At 45.7% G+C, this 22362-nt stretch overlaps 1 protein-coding gene across 1 annotated transcript in view; it reads right to left on the bottom strand.

Annotated features, from left to right (window-relative positions):
- TMEM86A (transmembrane protein 86A) overlaps positions 1-22362 on the bottom strand; it is a 26887-nt gene extending 4525 nt beyond the window's left edge. Inside the window, exons 1-2 of the mRNA XM_075838093.1 lie at positions 22100-22362; positions 1747-2011 (exon numbers count right to left, since the gene is read on the bottom strand). Of these exons, the coding sequence (XP_075694208.1) occupies positions 1747-2011; positions 22100-22120 (286 nt within the window). The 5' untranslated portion in view covers positions 22121-22362. The remainder of the gene's footprint in view (positions 1-1746; positions 2012-22099) is intronic.

The raw sequence follows: 22362 nt of genomic DNA, 5'->3' as shown, positions 1-22362 counted from the left end.
AACTGGGGGAGGGGCAGGTTTACAAACACTCTATATACAATACAGAAGCAGCGATGGGGCTGCCAAGAATTATATTTCCCAACGTCCATTCACACCCCTAAATGGCAACGGAGGGAGGGGAAAAAAACAAAACGTGAGAAAGGGATTTACTGTCTGAGACTAGTGAATGAGCCCTTTGTGGCTTCCAGACTATAGGGCTACGTGCAATGCAAATTTCCCAGCGCTGCTTAAGGATCTCAAGGGGGGAAGCAGATACAGAATAAAAACCCCAATATTTAATGTACGTTTTATGGCAAACCTGCCCTATATCCCTTCATTACAGAGACTTGAATTTATTCCCCCCCCCCCCCCCCCCCGTTCTGCTGATACGTTCAGGATCAAGGGTTGTGGAGGCTTCTGGGTAATAGATTAAATTAGGGCTGACTCCTCCTTGCCATACAGTGCCCATATGCTACCACTACACCATGCATGGCTTAATCCCCATATCGCGATGTGACGACGGACACCAAGAGACAGTCCGTTGGGGAGATTGGCAGATGTAGAGGGTTTATCCTGCGTTTCTTGGAATAATCTGCGCTCAACTTGGTCCCTCTTATTCACAAGCTGAACCTAATGACGTGACGTCCATATAGCGGCACAACACGTGACAACAGCAAACACTCCAGTTCCACCGCAGTCATGTTTTGTCCACGCGGATGTCACGTGATTTGATGTCACATGGAAGTCACGTCATTAAGTTCGGTGCACAGAATCAATCAGAAAAGTAGATTTACATTTTTGGGGCATTTCATATTTTCAGCGTACATTTTTTTTTATTTGACTACCCCTTTAAAAGCTGGAGTATTTAGGTAATTCAGTTTAAGTTCCCCATGGCTGCTCTTCCTGCCACAGTCAGCAATATATAGAGCCCGTATTTGGACATGAAGAGATCAGAGGGGCCTGTTCTGGTGGCCATCAAGACAGCCCTTCTGATTGGTGACGCGCGAAGGACACCATACACAATAAATATGTTCAAGCTTGGCGTGCCAGGAAGAGCAGTCATGGGGAATTTGACTTCACTGCAGCTGCTCTCCACTATTATCAGAGTCATAAAGTTCCTAATTTGGGTGATAGAAGCGTTTAACCCGAGGGCTACGACTACACATGGACTTACAGGAATGCAGCGAGTTGCAGATATTGTCAGGGATTCGGGCGTGTTGTAAAACTTTCTAATAAACTTCCTCCTCCCGCTGCCACTAATACCACGAGTAGTCAGCAGCAACTACAGGTTCCCGGAGATCCCCTTTAATAATTGATTGCACCGCAGTTGCAGCAGACAGAGCGTGACAGAGACAAACAACTTTTTGCCAAAAAGTTGCGAGACAAAGTCGCTTCAAAGTCTTGATAAGTTGCATGCATGACTGTGCAACATTCCCATATAGACCTAAGCCTAGTGTATACAGCGTGGTATATATACATTAAATGTTCTCAATTGGCTGATAACAGTAAATAATAGCTTGCATTTATCTATTCAGCAAATAGAAACTTGTGTTTTGGCATCTGTCAAGAAATGTAAGAATTGATGTGAACTTTATATTATGTTATTTTTGTCGGGTTTCATCCCTTTAAGTTGTACGAGGCGGCGGCTTTAATACTGGAGAACCGTTATCCTGCGGTCACGGGAGCTGAAAAATAACGCCGGGTTCAGTTCACGTCGGCGGAGGACGGCGCCCTGCGTACAATAGGCATTTGCCGTGCTTCACTCACCATGAACAAAGTAACCCTGGTCCTGCCAAATCAGGAAGGCGTCTCCCACCGCCGAGAATATTAATCCCGCAAAGATCCTCTTGGCACCGCGATGGCTGACGAGAAAACTGACCCCGTGGGCCAGAAGGAAAACCCACAAGCAGAATATCGGTAGACACTTGATCAGAGCGCTGAACCAGGACGGGCTGGAGGTCGGTAGCCACAAAACAAAGTAAACGCAAGTGGCCTTGAAGAACGGGACCAGCTTCGGACCCTCACACTTGACCTGTAGGAAGAAAAAAAAAAAAGTTCTTGTCATTCTGATGTAATAATAACGAGGTCCACGGAGACTGGAATGTAACGGAACATCGACATGGAACAGGACGGATACGCACATTTATTACCCTTCATAATCTATTCTATTGGGCACCGTTGTGCTGAACATCCTGCTCCTTCTACTATGTAACATCCAATCTGTGACCTCCAACAAGATCAGCACACTCATGTCCTGAAATACTCTGTGTTGCTGTGGAGACCCTGCTCCTTCTACTATGTAGCCCTCAGTCTGTGACCTCCCACAACATCAGCACACTCATGTCCTAAAATACTCAGTAGTAGGAACAGGGTCTCCCCAGCAGCACAATGTTACCCTTATTCTGTGATATTTCACATGGTCAGTACACTCTTCTCCTAAAATACTCTGTGCTGCAGAAGACCCTGCTCCTTCCACTATGTAATACCCAGTCTGTGACCCCCCACAACATCAGCATACTCCTCTCCTGAAATACTCCGTACTGCTGTGGAGACCATGCTCCTTCCACTATGTAACACTCAGTCTGTGAACTCCCACAACATCAGCACACTAATCTCTTTAAATACTCTGTGTTGAAGGGAAGACCCTGCTTGCTTTGACTATGTAGCACTCAGTCTGTAACCTCCCACTAGCTCAGTACAGTCCTCTGCTGAAATACTCTGTGTTGCTGGTGCCTCCCCTTCTTACACTATGTAGCCCTCAGTCTGATATACCATTTGTCTCTATTCCCCTTCGCACATAATATCAGTCACTGTCACACACAGCCCTGTCCTCATTAACATCATCACATGAATGGACTCATCTCCTGAAATACTCTGTATTGCTGGGGGCTCTTCTTCCCATATCTCTCATTCAGTGACATCCCACTTGCTTCCATTCCCCTCCTCACAACATGACACTGCTCCTGTCACCTGCAGTCCTGTCCTTACTCACAATTGTACAGGTTTCTACGCTCACAAGCACTCTAATTTCCTGAAATACTCTGTGCTGCTGAATGCTATGCTCCATCCCCTACGTAACTCTGTCTGTGACCAGGGGTGGTCAACCTTCCACATCATGTCAGGCTAAGTTGAGGTCCACCGTCTGTGATGCAGAAACCATGGAAAGCTGAATAGAGGGAGGGAGTTTACAGTCACAGCCCAGAGACAGAAATCCTGTGTCTGCAGCAAGTGACGTCCAATGAGAAATCAGGGAAAGAACTGAGCAACAAAATCGCAAAATAGCCGCCGACTCCTATCATGGAACTCAACGTAATCCAGCAATGACCCTGCCCCCCCAGACTGAAAACCCATCAATAAAGTTCATAGACAGAGCGTCGCACCCCCCCCCCCCCCTGCGAGCTGCTTCATCACTGGTGGCTGCGGACGGACTGCGCTTGGGATGAATTCCCGTGACGCCATTAATAATTGATTATAGACACAAATGTCATAATGCATCGCACTCGCACTTACTGAAATCCATATCTGCTGTCCTGCCGAGAGCCGCGTTCAATCACAACACTGTGCAATAACTAAAACACGTGAAATCATCCATCTTATACGGCGACTTTATGTTACTATTACCCAGATAAAAATGACTCCACAGTCGGAATTAAAGGGTATGTAGACTTAATTGCTTCTAAAATAAAAAATTAATCAATGTTACAATTAGTCTCGCCTAAAAAAAAAATCTCTGTTTTGCGTCTGCAGCTCCTAAGCAGACCTGTGTCTCCATGGTAACAGACTACAAAACAGCCCTGTGTAGTCTGATCCTGCAGTCATGTGTTACTCCGCTCCCTCTGCCTCCTCTACAGTCTGTAGGTTATCAAGAAGAGGGGGCAGTGGGAGTGGAACAAAACATGACTGCAGGATCAGACTACACAGGGTTTGCTTGTAGTCTGTATCCATGGAGACAGAAATCTGTATAGGAGATGATTGCACAAAACAGTATATTTCTAATCAAGACATTTATCTAGATACATTCCATCATTTACAGTTGCTTCATTTTTCATTTTAGATACATTGGACCAATAAATAAATAAATTGTTGCAAAAGTCTACACACCCTTTAATTACGATTGTAGAGAAATCTACATCTGACAAACAGAATTCAGGAGGAAAAATGTAATCACAACTAGTGCTATTATTATTATGGCCGTAAAGTTTTGATGGATTTTCACACCAGCCATGAGGTAAGTCAGTAAGAGATAAGTGTCTAACACGCCTAGCGGGCTGCGCCAAACTTTACATGCCCCATTTTTATATATTTGTTGCAATTTGCGCCATTTTCGCTGACTCCGAAATGCATGATTGTTGGAGATTTACGAAAATAAAAGTCTATAGGCCGCACCAAAGGGTTCAGCACTCTATAGAGCACCAGGGGCCATCGTTTTGGGAAACTATCGAGGGTCCCAGCTCATGGACCCCGGCCAAGCGTGCATGTGTCTTCAATGGAGAGAGGAGAATAAGCGGATTATCTCCCACGCGAACAAAGGATCGGGCATGTTGGAATAAAACATGCCGATCCGGCTTTCCCCCGACGTTTGCCGTAGGGAGAGAATCGGAACACCCTCGGATACATTAGTCGGCTGGTCTTGCTGTAATCAGCAGATTTGGCGACTTTCATCTAATGACAATCTGTATGACAATCCTTGTTCACATGATTTCGTTGCAGAAAATCGACAGCATAATACAGTAGCAGCAGAGATGGTGACATTGTAACAAATCTCCTCCACACGCTGCGTAAATGCTGAACGGAAAAAACGCTCAGGAATTGACCTGCGATGCATTTTATTAATCCGCAGCGTGTCAATTGTATTTGCGGAATCACTGTTTATTTGTTGCAGGTTTTCCCCATTGAATTCAATGGGGAGGTAAGACCCGAACCAAATAGCAGATGTGCTTTTTGCGGTGGAAAAGCAGCGATTCCGCCGCAAAAAAACGCAACTCACAAAAAAAAACTATTTTAGACTTACCCAGAATTCTGTGCTTCTTCGTCCCGGTTGGCCTCCTGGGATGACGTTTTATCCCATGTGACCGCTGTAGCCAATCATGTGACAAGGCTGTAGTGGTCACTTGGGATGAAACGTCATCCCAGGCAGCAGGATGGGAGAGGGAAGCGTCACCATGACTACGTAAATATCAAACTTTTTTTTTATGTGCAGTTTTCCACAGTTTGGTGCGGTTTTTCAGTTGGAATTCCCAGAAGCGGCGCCCGGTTAGGATACGCTGCGTGCTTTTACGCTGTGTGAACATACCCTTATTCTATTTTTAGATTTCCGTTCTGTTTAATGACCCTTAAATTCATTTCTTTTGCTTTTTTTCTTCGCTCCTGGGACTCTGATCTGCTGTAATCTCCCGGACACTTGTCAACCAGCGGCTTAGCAAATGGTCCCATGAGACATTCTTGTTTCAATAAACCATTCCAGTGGCCGCTGAATGGTCTAAATTCTCAGCCCGCGGAAAGGGAGGGGCTTACGGGTAAAAAGGGGCGGGGTTTGGACAGACCCGGTATATCTGTTTCAGAAACCGCGATGAGGTATAATATATTACCCAGAAATAGCTTCAATATTCCATGTGTCTGGTCAGGCGACGTGCTGTAGATCATTGCACAATAAAGAATTTACCAACTTTGTGATTCAATTCTCATCATTTTCAAGATCTCTTCTTGTTGTCAGTGAATGGGAATATTCTTTTTTTACATCTAGAGGTTAAAACGGAATACTTTTCACGGCTATTTGTTACAATTGAATTCCATCTAGACATCCTCTAGGAGTTAAATAGGCCAGCAGCACAAACCTCCCTCCTGTTCTGATACTTTGATACATTTTACCTGCACTGATACATTGTAACAGTCTGCTTTAGTCACAAAGAATTGTCTAAACTTCCACAAACACTCAGCTGTGTGAGACGGACTAGTTCAGGACAGGTTTACCCATTACCCTCTGGATGTAATGAAAGTATGTTTCCACTCACTAAAAGCAAGCAGAGATCTTGAAAATGATGAGCAATTGGAACACAAATACTGTTAGAAAGTTAAGCAACAACCTTTTATTATACAATGGTTACATTTTATTTACATAAAGCTGAGAAATCTCAACTCTAAGTTTAAAGTCACTGTCAGCACAGTTCTCTCCTGAAATGCACTGTGCTGCTGTGAGACTACTTCTTTAGAAACTAATTAGGAGACATTAAGCCCCTTTAATTGTTTTACTAATTTGACATGTTGGACGCAGCAATATCCGGACATAATCCAGGCTCCCAGAAGTTTCCTCCTGATAAGCAAAACCAGTTCACCCGGCACTCAAACAACTAAAGTCCACTTCAGGTCCCCGCTGGTGGAGCAGAGAGAGAACGTATGATCACACTGCTGGCTGCACATGTCATATCACTTATATTAAGACTGTCCGTACAGGAAGATGCAATGTGCCGCATGGCTGAGAACTGCGAGGAAAAACCGCATATATTTGCTGACGCGATTTGTACAGGTGAAATGCATTAAAATCATCAGTACGAGCAGCGCAGCCAAAATACACTTTGCACAACTGTTTAAATTCGCTATAAAATCTGTTGTGCGGCTCTTGCCCGCGAACCCCCTTACTGCTACGTGTACGGGCACCCTGAGGGAATCTGCTCACATCGGGGTCATATTGAATTTTTCGAAAATTGTTGAAAAATCTGCAATATGACCACGTGTGAATAGACTCTAAGTGCTGGGGGTGCGGGGGGGGGGGGGGGGGTTCATGCCGCTCCTCTGCCATGTACATTACAGAAGATGATACTAGCGGGGTATATGAGCCGAGACCCCCTATTGCAGAGTGCCAAACCCCTGCGGTGCATTTACTTATATATTCTATTTAAGGTCCTGACATTTGGGACCATGGATCACTGCAGGGTGCACCGGGTTATAGCAATGGAATGACTTTAGACACAAAGTAGACAGCTACAGTGCCCCATAACAATGTGGATAGCGCTCTCCATAATGAAAGCCCCAGGATCCCCTTAATGACAGCCTGAGTGTCCCCATAATAACAGCACGTGTCTGACACCATAACAGTGTCAGCCAATGTGATCCCAAAATTACAGCTACAGTGCCCCATAACAACGTACGCAGCGCTCCTGATAAGGACAGCTACAGTGCCCCAAAAATGGCAGCTAGTGTCTCCTTAACAGAGCCAGCCAGTGTTCCCATAGTAAAGCCAGCCACAGTGTAAGCATAATGACAGCCTTAGCGCCCCCAAAAACAGAAACCAGTGACCCTATAAGGCCGTATTCACACAAGCGTGTGCGTTTTGCGCGCGCAAAAGGCACTTAGCAGCTCCGTGTGTCATCACCATATGATGCGCGGCTGGGTGGTTTTCGCGCAGCCGCCATCATTATGACACTGTTTGGATGTTTGTAGCACGTGGTGCTTTTCTGTCTGCAAACATACTTTTGACTGCTGTTGCGTGAATCACGCGCGTCCCATGGAAGTGCTTCCGTGCGGTGCGCGTGATTTTCACGCACCCATTGACTTCAATGGGTGCGTGATGCACGAAATACGCACAAAGAACGGACATGTCGTGAGTTTTACGCAGCGGACTCACGCTGCGTAAGAATCACGGACTGTCTGCACGGCCCCATAGAGTAATATAGGTCCGTGCGAGATGCATGAAAATCACGTGCGTTGCACGGACGTATATCACGTTAGTCTAAATAAGCCCTAAGGGTATGTTCACACGGCGGGGGTCCGTAACGGCTGAAATTACGGGGATGTTTCAGCCTGAAAACATCCCCGTAATTTCAGCCGTACCGGCATGTGCAGGCGCTTGAACGCTGCGTCAATTACGGGCGTAATTAGCGCCGCTATTCATTGGAGTCAATGAATAACGGCTCCAATTACGGCCAAAGAAGTGACAGGTCACTTCTTCTACGCGGCCGTCTATTTACGCGCCGTCATTTGACAGCGGCGCGTAAATATACGCCTCGTGTGAACAGACAAACGTCTGCCCATTGTTTTCAATGGGCAGAAGTTTGTCTGCGCTATTGAAGCGCTATTTTCAGACGTAATTCGGGGCAAAAACGCCCGAATTACGTCCGTAAATAGGCCGTGTGAACATACCCTCACAGTTACAGCCAAAATACTCCTATAACAGCTAAGACTGCCCTCATAACAGTGACCAGTGTCCTCATTAAAGAGACAGCCTCAGTGGCCCCATAATAGTAACAGCCACAGTGGCCTCATATTAGTGACAGTCACAGCCCCCCATAATGGCAGCCACAGAGTTCCCTTAACAGTGACAGCCAAAGTGTCGCATAACTGTGATAATGACAGCATGTCCATAACATCCACAGTACCTCCATAGCAGTGACAACCACGGTGCCCTCATAATGGCAGCCAAAAGAAAAAGACCTTCACAGGGACGGCTGTTCTCATTCCCTGCCAGAAAATGATATGTGATCGCCCTATTTCGTATTCTAAAAATAAAATAAAAACCTACATAAATTTAGTGGTCGCGCCAAACCCCATTTTATTTTTCAATGCAATAGAAACGATCAATCCATTACATTGATAAATCTCCTGCGTTGTATTCCAGGGCGTCACATATACAGCAGGAATATCGGGTCACTTCTTCTACATCACCAGTAACTCTACAGAATGTGCTGGAGGCAAATCCGGAGCTGCTGGAAACCACAAAACTTTGCTGCCGTTCTTCGTAGCCGCCATTTTGGCGCCTCGTGCCTTCCTAATGAACCATAGCACTGGATTATTACTGCGGGGAAAACAGACAAACCACAAGTTGTGCAACAACAACTAAACTCCCAGAGGCCGAATCCTCCTCTAGAATTGACAGCAATTCATAGCGGATAGAAAAACTCTACGACAAGTATCAAGAGAACAAACTCGCCTCCGTCTATCCGAAACCCAGACCCAGACAGATATACCGTCCAATCTAATCCAATATCTAATACAGCAACCCTATTATAGAATTCTGAGTTCAGAGCGCCTCCCTCTCCCTCTCTCTCTGGAGGACCCAGCACGTCCGTGCATTACAAGAACAACCTATTGATTTGAATGGTGAGCTGTGTAATGCTTCATTTCCCCTGTGGTGGCACTGTAGCGAAACTTAACACGATGCCGGATTTGACCACAGATCACCACTGATCGCTAGGAATCCCAGCAGCAGTACAGCCTGTGATCAACTTATCATCAGGGGACCCTTCTAATAAAAAGGGACTGCTGAAATGTCTGCAGCGATCACATGGTTATTGACAAAATACCATCGCATTGCAATGACAAGACGTATCATGGGACCTCTATACCGGCTGTGCAAGAATGGCGCTAAATTTTAAAAGTATATATTTATATGTTTGTTCCAGAAAGTGTCCCAGGGCTATAATATTGATGACCTATCCTTCGGATAACTAATATCAGATCGGTGGGGGTTCAACTCCCGGGACACCCACTGATCAGCTGACTGAAGTGGTCATGGTACACCAGAAAATTGGTATCGGATTAAAGGAATTTTACTATACTTTGCGTCTCAATTCTTTGTTGTTGTCGTCAATATTTCTGCTTGCTGTCAGTGAATGGGAACATTCTCTCTCCTGGTCTAAAAATCTGTACAGACCGTAATACCTCTGACAGCTGTGGGTCTGATACATTGTATCCAGGTTTATCATATACTATATATTTTGTTTCCTGAGCTTATCACCAGTCTCTGTTGTTTCCATAGTCCTACGGCAGCTGCTGGATGCTGGATGTTATGATGGCACACGCCTAGGGGGCATTGCCTCTATACCGGAGGGGGAACCTCCAGGGCAAGGATGTCAGTGGAATGTCATTACAGTCACTTGTATCATCAGAACGGGGTATTAAGGGGCTACAGGTCTCAGACATTATCCCCCGCCTGATACCCATAATCTCATCCCATCCGGATGACTGATGGATTTATAAGGTTGTATAAAGCTTCTTAAAGGGGAAGAGTCATCATACCGGCTTATAACATCCAATTCTAATGGCCGTGGTGGTGATTGCCCTTTATTTTATAATCCTTCTCTATAGCGCACGGTTATCTATATAATAGCGTTAGTCATAGCGTAAATCACGTCATCGGTAGAAGTCGTTCTGACGGCCAGGCAGCCATGTTTATAAGTGCATCTAGATATCTGTCCCTGTGTCGCTTTATTCACTTATCCCTCGTTCACCTGTGCGGACGCATTTCATTATAATATACGTCAATGGAGAAGTCTACAACCAATGCATTCTCCTGTCTAACCTGAGGGGGCAGCACTGATAGCTGCTACAGCGCCCCCTACCCTGCACTCCCCTTCTGTTTAGCTGCTTACGCTTCTCCTTGGCCAAAGCTGCCGTTCTACATAGACCAAGAATAACATGAAGCTTCCGATTTCTTTTTTTAAAGAGTTTCTGAGGCAGCTGGGGCAATGTTCTATGCAATATTCACCAATGGTTGACCGACATGAAACTGAACCTTTTTTAGCAGGACTGCATCAGCTGGGTGTGTTAAGAGTTGCACAGCTCCATCTGCTGTGGAACCTCCGAATATACGGCATAACTGCTGCAGAACCTCGCACTACTACATTTAATATCTGCAGAGCCTCATACTACTACACCCAATATCTGAAGGACCTCTTAATAACAACCTCAGCTGCTTGAACACCTAGTAATACAATAGTTGCATACCTCCAACTGCTGCAGAACCTCGTCAAAAAGACCCAAACTGCTGGAGAACCTCATAATTCACAACTGCTGAAGAACCTCATACTTCACCCACCATCTGAAGAAACCTCATAATACAATAGGCACAACTGCTGCAGAACCTCCTAATAATCTACCCAACATCTGAAGAACCTCAGCTGCTGCAGAACCTCATAATACACAGCACTCAACTACAGCACAACCTCATAATACACACCCAGCTGCCACAGAACCTCGTAATACACCTCACCCAGCTGCTGCAGAACCTCGTAATACACCTCACCCAGCTGCTGCAGAACCTCATAATACACCTCACCCAGCTGTTGCAGAATCTCATACACACCTCAGATCCTGCATATCATAAAACACACCTCAGCTGCTGCAGAACCTCATAATACACATTCCAGCTACAGAACCCCATAACACAGTGTGGTTACTATACGCTTTGTTTTTTTGTTTCTGCACAATTAATTTTGGACCCGGTACGTCCACACAGGATAAACACTGTGAAATATCCGTCCGGATTTTCCGTCAGAATATTCCGCAGCGGAAAACACGAGCAGAAATTAATCTACAGCAGGTCAATTGCTCTTGTGAGATCGTTGTGGAATTTCCGGACGATAATTCGGCAGTATTTACTCTGCGCGTGGACGTCCCCGAAAAGAAGGTAGAAGTTTTGGGCCAGGATCACACACGCAGTTTTGGGCTATTTTTTTTTTTTAAGCCAAACACAGGGGTGGACACAGAAGAAAGGCGAAAAACATCAGACTTTTCTTTCTTTCTTCTGCATTCACTTCTGGCTTTGGTTTAAAAAAAAAAAAACTGCACCAAAAACTGCATCAGAACCTGTGTGTACACGACCCTGGCCTAAAGGAAATTTCGTCTTCCGTCTCTTATCTGTTATGGATCCAATTTAGGCTAAAAAAACTTGTTCCAACCGCACGGCATGAAACCAGAGCGTCAGTTGTACAATGCAGGGAACACGTCACCGCTGCCTTTCTATGAAACAACCCAATGGAAACAGGTTCATCTCAACAACGGGACGTTTCTGAAAAGATCAAACATTTTTGTCCAATTTTCCCCAAATTCTGAGACTGAATTGATCAGATGTTTGTGGATAGACGATGAGCAGAAGCCGATGTGTCCGGAGCCCCTTTACACCTCCTCCCGACCTGCAATTCTAACCATTTTAGTCGTAATTAATAGAAAAGTCCAGGAAATGGCAGTTACACCATCTCCTGCCGGCCACATCCCCTTTATGCAGAAGCTGAAGCACATAATTGTCCGCGCACATTCATTACGGGGGAACGGAAGTGGAGCAATAAATCTGACCGCTAATGTTTCATCCAGACTGAATAAATAGATACGAGATGCACATAACATAATGAAGGGTCCGGGCTCCGCCACAAATGGCTGCAAGATATATGTCTGATATAAAATGGCTGCACTGCGGAAGACTAAAGTAAATGTTTCCGTATAACGAGACGCAGCGAACACGCCAGAGCAGAGGTCTACTTCTACTTAAAGCGGTATTCCCATCTGACACATTTATGGCACATGGGATATGCCATAAATGTCTGATAGATGAGGATCTCAGCTCTGGGACCAACACCTATGCCAAGAATGGGGATCCCGCGACACCCATTCTGCTTGGCGAGCCATCCGCCAGATCCAGGCGGAGAACGGATGGAGAGATGAGTACACTTCATTTGCCGACAGCGACCCCAGTGGGCAGGGTAGGGAACCCCCTTTCTTAACATCCCGTGGATATGCCATAAATGTCTGATCGATGTGGATCCCAGCACTGGTACCCACACTTCTACCGAGAACGGGGGTCCCGCGACACCCATCCTGCCTGGTGAGCCGGCCTCCAGATCCAGACGGAGAATGAATGGAGACCGTTTATGCAACTCCCATAGAACAGTACGGAGAGCGCGCCCACCACTACATTTATTCTCCGATGGCCGCACCAGCGGGATGGTGGACCCCCGTTCTCAAGATCTTGTGGATATTCCATAAATGGCTTAGATGGGGATAACCCTTTAAAGTGGATGTCACAACAGGTCAACCCCTTATTATGTGTTCTATTCGTTCATAAGGACATCATGGTGGGGGGCATGATCTGGACCTCCCCCCCTCATATATTCCAAAGTCCCAGGACTTATGGCGCTTATGCAGATTTGCACATAAGGAACCCTTCTAGGCGTCTTGGGACTTTACTGGAAGGAATGGACCATGGCTAAAAATGTCCCGCAATTTGAGATTCAAGTGTGGGGAGGTACGCCCGCTAATATCCAGAGCTTAAGATCACTTACTGTTGATTTCTCCAACTGGACAAGCAAAGTCCTGCCCCTTTAAAGAAACAGCCTGGACAAACCTGACACACTGTGTCATACCTAGTGCATGGCCTGAGGGGGCGGAGCATGACACAAGAATTAAAAGAACACCAATTAGAGTTCCCCTGTGTCATACCCCGCCTTCTCATTCCCTGCACTGGGTAGAACGCAGAATATCAGTTTTGCCTGGACTGTTTCTTTAATAAAGTCCAACCCCATAAATCAAAATGGAGAAGATTAGGACCCGGATTTCTTCAGCCGGATTTTTTTGGGAATTTGTAGCTTATTTCTGAGTTTAGTGTCTCTTTAAGAAATAAAGAATATTTGTTATAAAAATAGCCGCAAACTCTAAAAAATTCTATTTTTATCCATGTTTGGAAAAAAAAAAAAACACATAATGGGTCGAACAGACTGGAAAATTGTGACTCTAATCAGAAGACGCTCATCGTCATGCGTCGTGTGGGATGGGAATTCGCTTGTTTTGTAACCCATTAGCCGACCGTAAATATAGGACCCCCATTCACTGAGCCGAACATGCAAGTGCGAGGAGATAAGGGGCTGCCGTGCACATCTGGAGACAGAAAATAGGTCTAATAAACCCTCCCTTAGACAGGTGATTGAATTGTGGCGCACCTGGCATGGTATAATTGGCGCAACCCACTAGGCATGTAAGTCAATTATCTCTTCCTTACGCCACCTTATAGCTGGTGAACATGGGCGTCAATAATTTGAGTCAAAATATGCCTAGCCAAAATATATTATGCCACGTGGACCATTTTGATAAATTTGTCGCAGATTTAACCCAACTCGTAAATACTTCCTCATTCCGCTACTTTTACAGGACCGCCCTCCCACAAAACCATTGGCAGTAAAGCTTTGAATCATTCACAAAACGTATGAGTCCTGCTGCAGAAGAAGAACCCCGCCTGTAGACCCTGTTCACACCTGTGTTGTGACTTTCCGTTGTTCTGCTCAGTCAGAGGAGCAGAAGAAGGAAAACTCGGAAGCGCCGGTTCCGTTGCACCACAGGCACCACTGGCGGCAGACAGAACCCATTGGCTTTAATGTGTTCCGTTGGCGTTCGTCGGGGTATCCGTGGTTTTACCGGAAACAATAGCGCAGAATGCTGCGCTACTGTTTCCGGTAAACTTTGCCAGATCTGCGATGGAGGCCCCTAATGAAGCCTCCAACTCAGATGTTAACAGAGCCGAAGTTAGATCTGCCTCTGGGACAGCTGGATAAAAACACAATATGGCCTCCGTTACAGCGCTCATGAGGTTGTCACCCAACTTTTCTTGAGTCCTGAATTTTAAAGGGTTACGCCCATCACATGTCTGATCGGTGGGGGTCCTGCCATCCTGAGAATGAAGGTGTTACAATGCTAAACAATGGCCACTTCACCGGTTTTCCCTGCACAGCAGCGCTCCCGGCTGCCCGTAATGAAGGGAACTGAATGAATTGCGCAATGCTGCAGATTCCTGCACAACCGGGGGCCAGAAGTGACTGGAAGGGGATGCAGACCCTCAGGATCTCTGGTGATCCAGGCAGCGAGACCCCCACTGTTCAGAAAGTCCCAAAATAACCCTCTCTACAGTGAGCGGCATAACTAGACATATTTGCCATTCAGGTATCTGGGAAAGCAGGGTGACATCCCGTGTGGGAGCTATAATGGTGACTATATAGGCAGTAACCCAGCTTTCCCGGAAACAGATAGAACTAAGAAACGGCAGAAAATAATTTTTAATAACCTGATAGAAGAGGGAAAAAACGTTCTTTGAACAGAGAAGAGAGTAAGAATTTAATTTAGGTGTGAATGTTAATCTGGGAGAATGGAATTCCCTCCTCGCGGATATAAAGCGGAGATTATTTTTCTTAGTCTTTTCTGTGTCAGCAAAAAAACAATAAAAGTCAAATAATCAAGTGTAACGTGTCTAAAACATAAGAGCGAGACATGCGGCATTAATAAAGTATAAAGCGATGCCCTGGACTTAAGACACTTTGAAGATCATATTAGGGCTTTTAACAACTGAACGTTTCCATTCACTGATAGCAAGCAGAGATCTTTAAAAACATGCGGCATTGCAACGCAAAATAGATGATAAAGTTGCAGAGTTGTTCATTATATAATGATTACGCTCGTGAAGCGCTCCTGTTCTTTGTCTGCACAGTATTTCACTTGTTAGAGCAGAAGTTAATGCTCCAGAGCTGCTTTTCTCACTGTAACATGGGACAGGAAGTAGCAGCCATAGTCGGCCATTCTGGAGGGTATGGGGCGATATCTCGTCATCTGGTCACGCATCTACATATACTGCAGGTATACACAGACACCTGCGCACCCCCCCCCCCCCTCCCCATATCTGTGTATTCATGTGTATTTAGCAGCTATAGGGGCAGATTTATAGCAGTTTTAAACAGAAGAGCGTTAAAGTAAAATGCGCCAAATTTATTAAGGGGTGACCTCTTAATACATTTAACATATATTTGTTTGTCCTAAAGATAGAAATCTACGGCTGCTATGAATGGGCGTAATTTGTGCTATTATTTATACAAATTTCTGACAAATTATAGTAACTGTCGAGTTGGCACAAAAGGGCTTTCAATTTATGGGAGCTGTATATATCTGTATGTAGTAAGCTCCCCCTAGTGGTGACTGCAGGCAGATTTTATTATGCAACTATGGGAGATGTATATATTTGTATGTAGAGCTTCCCCTAGTGGTGGCTGCAGGTAGCAGAATCTGATCATGTAACTCTATGGGAGCTGTATATATCTGTATGTAGTGAGCTCCCCCTAGTGGTGGCTGCAGGCAGCAGAGCGTTATCTTGTAAATTGTAAACCCAAAATTTAGTATCTCAGAAAATTCGAATATTATATAAACCCAATTTCAAAAATGATTTTTCATACTGAAGTGTTGGTCTACTGAGAAGTCTGTCCAGTATCTGCCCTCAATACTTGGTCGGGACTCCTTTCGCATGAATTACTGCATCAATGCGGCGTGGCATGGAGGCGATCAGCCTGTGGCACTGCTGAGGTGTGATCAATGCGGCGTGGCATGGAGGCGATGAGCCTGTGGCACTGCTGAGGTGTTATTAATACGGCGTGGCATGGAGGCGATCAGCCTGTGGCACTGCTGAGGTGTGATCAATGCGACGTGGCATGGAGGCGATCAGCCTGTGGCACTGCTGAGGTGTTATTAATACGGCGTGGCATGGAGGCGATCAGCCTGTGGCACTGCTGAGGTGTTATCAATGCGACGTGGCATGGAGGCGATCAGCCTGTGGCACTGCTGAGGTGTTATTAATACGGCGTGGCATGGAGGCGATCAGCCTATGGCACTGCTGAGGTGTTATCAATGCGGCGTGGCATGGAGGCAATCAGCCTGTGGCACTGCTGAGGTGTTATCAATGCGGCGTGGCATGGAGGCGATCAGCCTGTGGCACTGCTGAGGTGTTATCAATGCGACGTGGCATGGAGGCGATCAGCCTGTGGCACTGCTGAGGTGTTATTAATACGGCGTGGCATGGAGGCGATCAGCCTATGGCACTGCTGAGGTGTTATCAATGCGGCGTGGCATGGAGGCAATCAGCCTGTGGCACTGCTGAGGTGTTATCAATGCGGCGTGGCATGGAGGCGATCAGCTTGTGGCACTGCTGAGGTGGTATGGAGGCCCAGGTTGCTTTGATATCGGCCTTCAGCTCGTCTGCATTGTTGGCTCCGGTGTCTCATCTTCCTTTTGACAATACCCTATAGATTCTCTATGGGGTTTCGGTCAGGCGAGTTTCATGGCCAATCAAGCGCAGTGATACTGTGGTTAATAAACCAGGTATTGGTACTTTTGGCAGTGTGGGCAGGTGCCAAGTCCTGCTGGAAAATGAAATCAGCATCTCCATAAATCTTGCCAGCAGAGGGAAGCATGAAGTATGTAGTGAGCTCCCCCTAGTGGTGGCTGCAGACTGATGGAATTATATAATTTATCGAGTTAGATTTAGAGTTCCCTATACAGATATATTCTGAAACGACTCAGAACAGAATTTTGGACCATAAAACAGGATGATGGACATTAATATAGGCATGGTACATATAGCAGAGCTCTCAGGTTGTAGTTGGGCTCATTCTGCGCAGCAACTATGAATACAACCAGGACGACATCTCTGGGAGTTTGTATGTGCTCCCCCTATTTGGTGGGTTTCCTCCGGGTTCTCTTATTTCCTCCCACACTCCAAAACATGCAGATAAGTAAGGACTTCTTATGACACGGGCCCTAGCGTGAGAGATAAAGGAATTAGAGTGTGAGCTCCTGGGCACTGATGTGATGTGTCTGTGTACAGCGCTGCGGAATATGTTGGCGCTATATAAACAGGAAATACATTTATAGTACATGGTTTTCTTCCATTTACCATAACGCTCAGTATAAACCCCAAGCGTACGTCACCGATCCCTCCTCAGATAAATGGGACCGCGCTTCTTCTCTCCTACTAATGTTCTCTAATAACAACATGGGATTTAATGAGCCGCCCGGCCCCTCAGATATTAATTCCCTCTAATGTAGAGCAGGATTGATCCGGGTAAATTAATATTGGCACAATGATCCGGACAGCTCCTCAGATTACCCAGTCCCTACTGGTGCCAGTTGCAGTGGGAGATAAGAAGAGGAGGGGGTAGGATAAACTGTCCGCCCAGCCCCTCCCCCACCACTACCGCCCTCACCCCTGACTTGGAAATTAGATGAAAAGTCGCAGTAACATCGTATATATGAAATCTGATTTGCATGGTGCGACTGTTCCGTTTCTCTGCTCCGGCTATTATTACTCACCGCAGTCTCGCTGCACGCTCGGTTTGGCACATTGTCACGGACTCAGCACATGATAAGTTGTTTGTCAGTGTTTTCTCCTCGTACTTTGTCCCCGTCTTAAAAACTCTTCAGTGCAGCATGGAAAAGCTTCAGGGACGTAGGTAGGAAGAAGAGAATGGCGGGCGAGCGAAGCGCTGCAGGATCTGTGTCAGGAGCCGGCTCCGAGCACTTTATGGTCATTAAGTTAATGCATCCCGTTGCGAAAACCATCGCTGGAAAATGGGACACGTTTGTTTTGGAGAGCGAATTCTTTATTAAAAAAAATAGAGCTCCGAGGCAACGTTTGGTTTGGACCGCGACTTGCGGTTAAAATCTGGCACGTGACCGCAATGTTTCCTTATGAGGGAAACAGAATCAAAATTGTTGTTTAAAAACTGAAAAAATTCCAACGAGGTCGGAATTTTTTAAATTGGCAGCAACTTTTCAATCATAGCGAAAAACTGAGGTCACGCGCAAGTTTTAGTACGGACGCCATTTTAACCCAAATGGAGCTCTAATAATAACCCAAGCACTGTCTATAGACCTTACACCCTTGACGACAGAGCTGGATGTTTTTGGTGGGATCCGCCATCTTTTCGAACGGTTGGGGTTGTCTGATCATGGGGGGGGGCACATAGATCCGGCATGTTTCCATTTTTACAGCTGATACAATTGTCCACATTTGGTGGAGGACCTATAGTGGTCGGGGAATGTGCTTCATGTCTTGAGCGCTTAGGCCTCATGCACATGCGTTATATGTGCCGCCATATGGTGCCTCCATACCGATACAGCCGTAATACAGTATCTAATTGGACGGCACGATTTGTTTGCTGTCGGATTCCTATGAGTTGGTGGTGTACACAGATACAGCATGGCCACTTAGACTCCTATAGGTGCATATTACAGCTCCGGGTACATGAGGTCTCGCTTACAGTGAAGAGACGTCTTACCAGACAATTCTGTGCTTCCAACATTGGGGTAATAACATTTCCTGTCTCAGCATCATAAAGTGAGAGGCCTCATGATTACGACTGTATCATGGGTAGCTGGAGGAGATGAGCAGATCAATATATAGTTTTGAGGGAAATGATCCTGTACAACTTCTAATTTATTGATTGAAATCCCTCTCTGAGTTTATGAGTCCAGTGGGCGGTCCTACTTATAGAGGGAAACATGTCCATGATTGAGACTCCACCCACTGGACTTATAAGCCTAGAGTCAGCACAGATTTATACTGGATCTTTTCCCGCACAGGGCAGATTTTTAGATGGTGGCAAACTGGGCAATTGCCCAGGGATCTTATTACGTAAGGGGACTTCAAGGACAGGCATATGGTGGTATTGTTTGGGAATTGAGTTGCAGTATTATTTGGGAACTATATGACAGGATTGCGAGGGCTGTTTAAGTGAGTATTATTTAGACTGCATATTTTTTTAGGCATTTTATGATAGTATTATATGGGCTGTATATGTTGGTATTAGCACTGTATATGGCAGTATTATGTTGGCACTACATGGTGGTATTATGTGGGCTGTATATGGCAGTATTATGATGGCACGAGATGGTGGTATTATCTGGGCTGTCTATGGCATTATTATGTTGGCACTACATGGTGGTATTATGTGGGCTGTCTATGGCAGTATTATGTTGGCCCTATATTGTGGTATTACGTGGGCTGTATATGGCAATATTATGTTGGCACTACATGGTGGTATTATGTGGGCTGTATATCGCAGTATTATGTTGGCACTACATGGTGGTATTAAATGGGCTGTATATGGCAGTATTATGATGGCTGTATATCACAATATTATGTCGGCACTACATGGTGATATTATGTGGGCTGTCAATGGCAGTATTATGTTGGCACAATATGGTGGTATTATGTGGGCTGTCAATGGCAGTATTATGTTGGAACTAAGTGGTGGTATTATGTGGACTGTATAAGGCAGTATTGTGTTGCCATTATATGGTGGTATTAAATGGGCTGTATATGGCAGTATTATGTTGTCACTATATGGTGGTATTTTGTGGGGTATATATGGCTGTATTATGTTGGCGCTATATGGTCGTATTATGTGGGCTGTATATGGAGGTATTACGTTGGCATTATATGGTGGTATGTGGGCTGTATATGGGCAGTAATGATTAAACAAAATATCTAAAAAAGGCAAGCAGGGGGTTTATTTGCTAGTTGCCTTGGGCTCCATTTTCTATAAAACTGGACCTGGTCCCACAAAACTATATATCACATGTGCAGCTCCTTCTATAATATGTTGCTCGCAATCAATAATACAGAGAAATCTCCCCCTCAATCTTCCAAAAGAGGTTCTGCAGCCGTAAGGAATTCTTCATCCCCTTTTAAATTTTATTCCTTTTTATCCATTCTCTCCAACACCAAAGCTTAGGTTTATCAGGTTAAGGCCCCATACCCATGACGAAGCCTCTACGGTGGCACATGGAGTGGGATCCCATATTACAGACACATTGGTTCTCCATGTGCCACCATATAGTGCCTCCATGAGGCGCAGTATCCTCCCCTGTATATCATGTCCCAGTATATCAGTGACAGATAGGCAAACGAGCTCAGACATATTATGCAATCTATGGGTGCAGATCATTGTGTTTGGTGCCAAATCCCAGCTCTGAGTAACACATATTAATATCTACCAAAGGTTAAGAAGAACAGTGTTGTGGCAGTGATGGGGTTAAAGATCAGCGGGTGACAGCAGGGAGTAGGTAGCTGATCTGCATGTAAAAATCATAGTGTATGGAGGAAAGTAATGGGGGTCAACACCAGATTATCATTACAATATATATATATATATATATATATATATATAAATATATATATGTCTGGTCGCAATTAGAGGGCAACACGGGCACCCTGATAGGGCACAGCACCCAGTGAATATATCGATATATAACTAGTGATGATTGAGCGCACCAGGTTACCCCACAGAGGAGCGACATCATATTATTGTCTCAGTATGTAATGGCAGTGTTTGTAGTGTACCAGAGACCTGCACCCACTCTCCCCAAAAGGGGCATCACTATGTCATTATAGCATCACCACATTATCATTACAGTATACAGTAGTAGTGGCTGCAGTGATTTACGGGGTGTCAGATCCTCCACCACAGAAAGAGAGAGCAGCACTACATTATGATTACAGTTTACAACAGGGGGTGATGGCTATGATGATCGGGGGGTGTCAGAGCCCCCACCACAGATGGAGCAGCACCACATTATCATACAGTAGGGGGTCATGGCTATGATCTGGGGGTGTCAGATCCCTCACCACAGATGGAGGAGCACCACATTATCATTACTATATACAGTAGGGGTGATGACTATGATCTGGGGGTGTCATATCCCTAACCACAGATGGAGCAGCACTATATTAGCATTACTGTATACAGTAGGGTGTGATGGCTATAATCTGGGGGTGTCAGAGCCTCCAGCACAGATGGAGCAGCACCACATTAGCATTACTATATACAGTAGGGGGTGATGGCTATGATTTTGGGGGTGTCAGAGCCCCCAGCACAGATGGAGAAGCACTATATTATCATTACTATATACAGTAGGAGGTGATGGCTATGATCTGGGGGTGTCAGAGCCCCCAGCACAGATGGAGCAGTACCACATTATCATTACTATATACAGTAGGGGATGATGGCTATGATTTTGGGGGTGTCAGAGCCTCCATCACAGATGGAGCAGCACCATATTAGCATTACTATATACAGTAGGGGGTGATGGCTATGATTTTGGGGGTGTCAGAGCCCCCAGCACAGATGGAGAAGCACTATATTATCATTACTATATACAGTAGGAGGTGATGGCTATGATCTGGGGGTGTCAGAGCCCCCAGCACAGATGGAGCAGTACCACATTATCATTACTATATACAGTAGGGGATGATGGCTATGATTTTGGGGGTGTCAGAGCCCCCAGAACAGATGGAGCAGCACCACACATGAACCTGTCACGTGCCCTGTGTTTTCATCTTGTGACACAATACACAACAGTGGGAGGATTTCACCACAACCTGCAGCTCATGTAAACACAGCAGATGTGACACCGCGGGGTGAGGGGAGATGCCGCATCACACACAGGAGCGGAGACACAACACTAATCACATGTACACACATGATCCTAGCAGAATAACATGGCATGCCCAGATCTGCCAGCTGCCCACTCCGGGCATACTCACCACAGTAACCGGTGACACCATGGCTGCGGTGCTGGATCCCCTCCTAGTCGATCCCTTTCCCGGGATCCCTCCAGATCAGCGTTACAATGTATCACTGCGAACACCGCTGATTGTTATTGTATCTTCTTTCAGAATGCTGTGACGTCACGGCCGGGCGGAGCTAGGTCTCATTGTGAGGGGCGGAGCTTGCTGCCTGCTCTCGGGTCTCCAGCTGCAGAGCCCTGCGTTAACCCCTCATGTACCCACAGGCCTCCCAGCTGCCT

This window comes from Rhinoderma darwinii, chromosome 9 (genome assembly GCF_050947455.1).
Source record: "Rhinoderma darwinii isolate aRhiDar2 chromosome 9, aRhiDar2.hap1, whole genome shotgun sequence".
Taxonomy (NCBI): Eukaryota; Metazoa; Chordata; class Amphibia; order Anura; family Rhinodermatidae; genus Rhinoderma; species Rhinoderma darwinii.
Note: the sequence above shows the minus strand (reverse complement) of the source record. Positions and strands in the feature narration are given on the sequence as shown.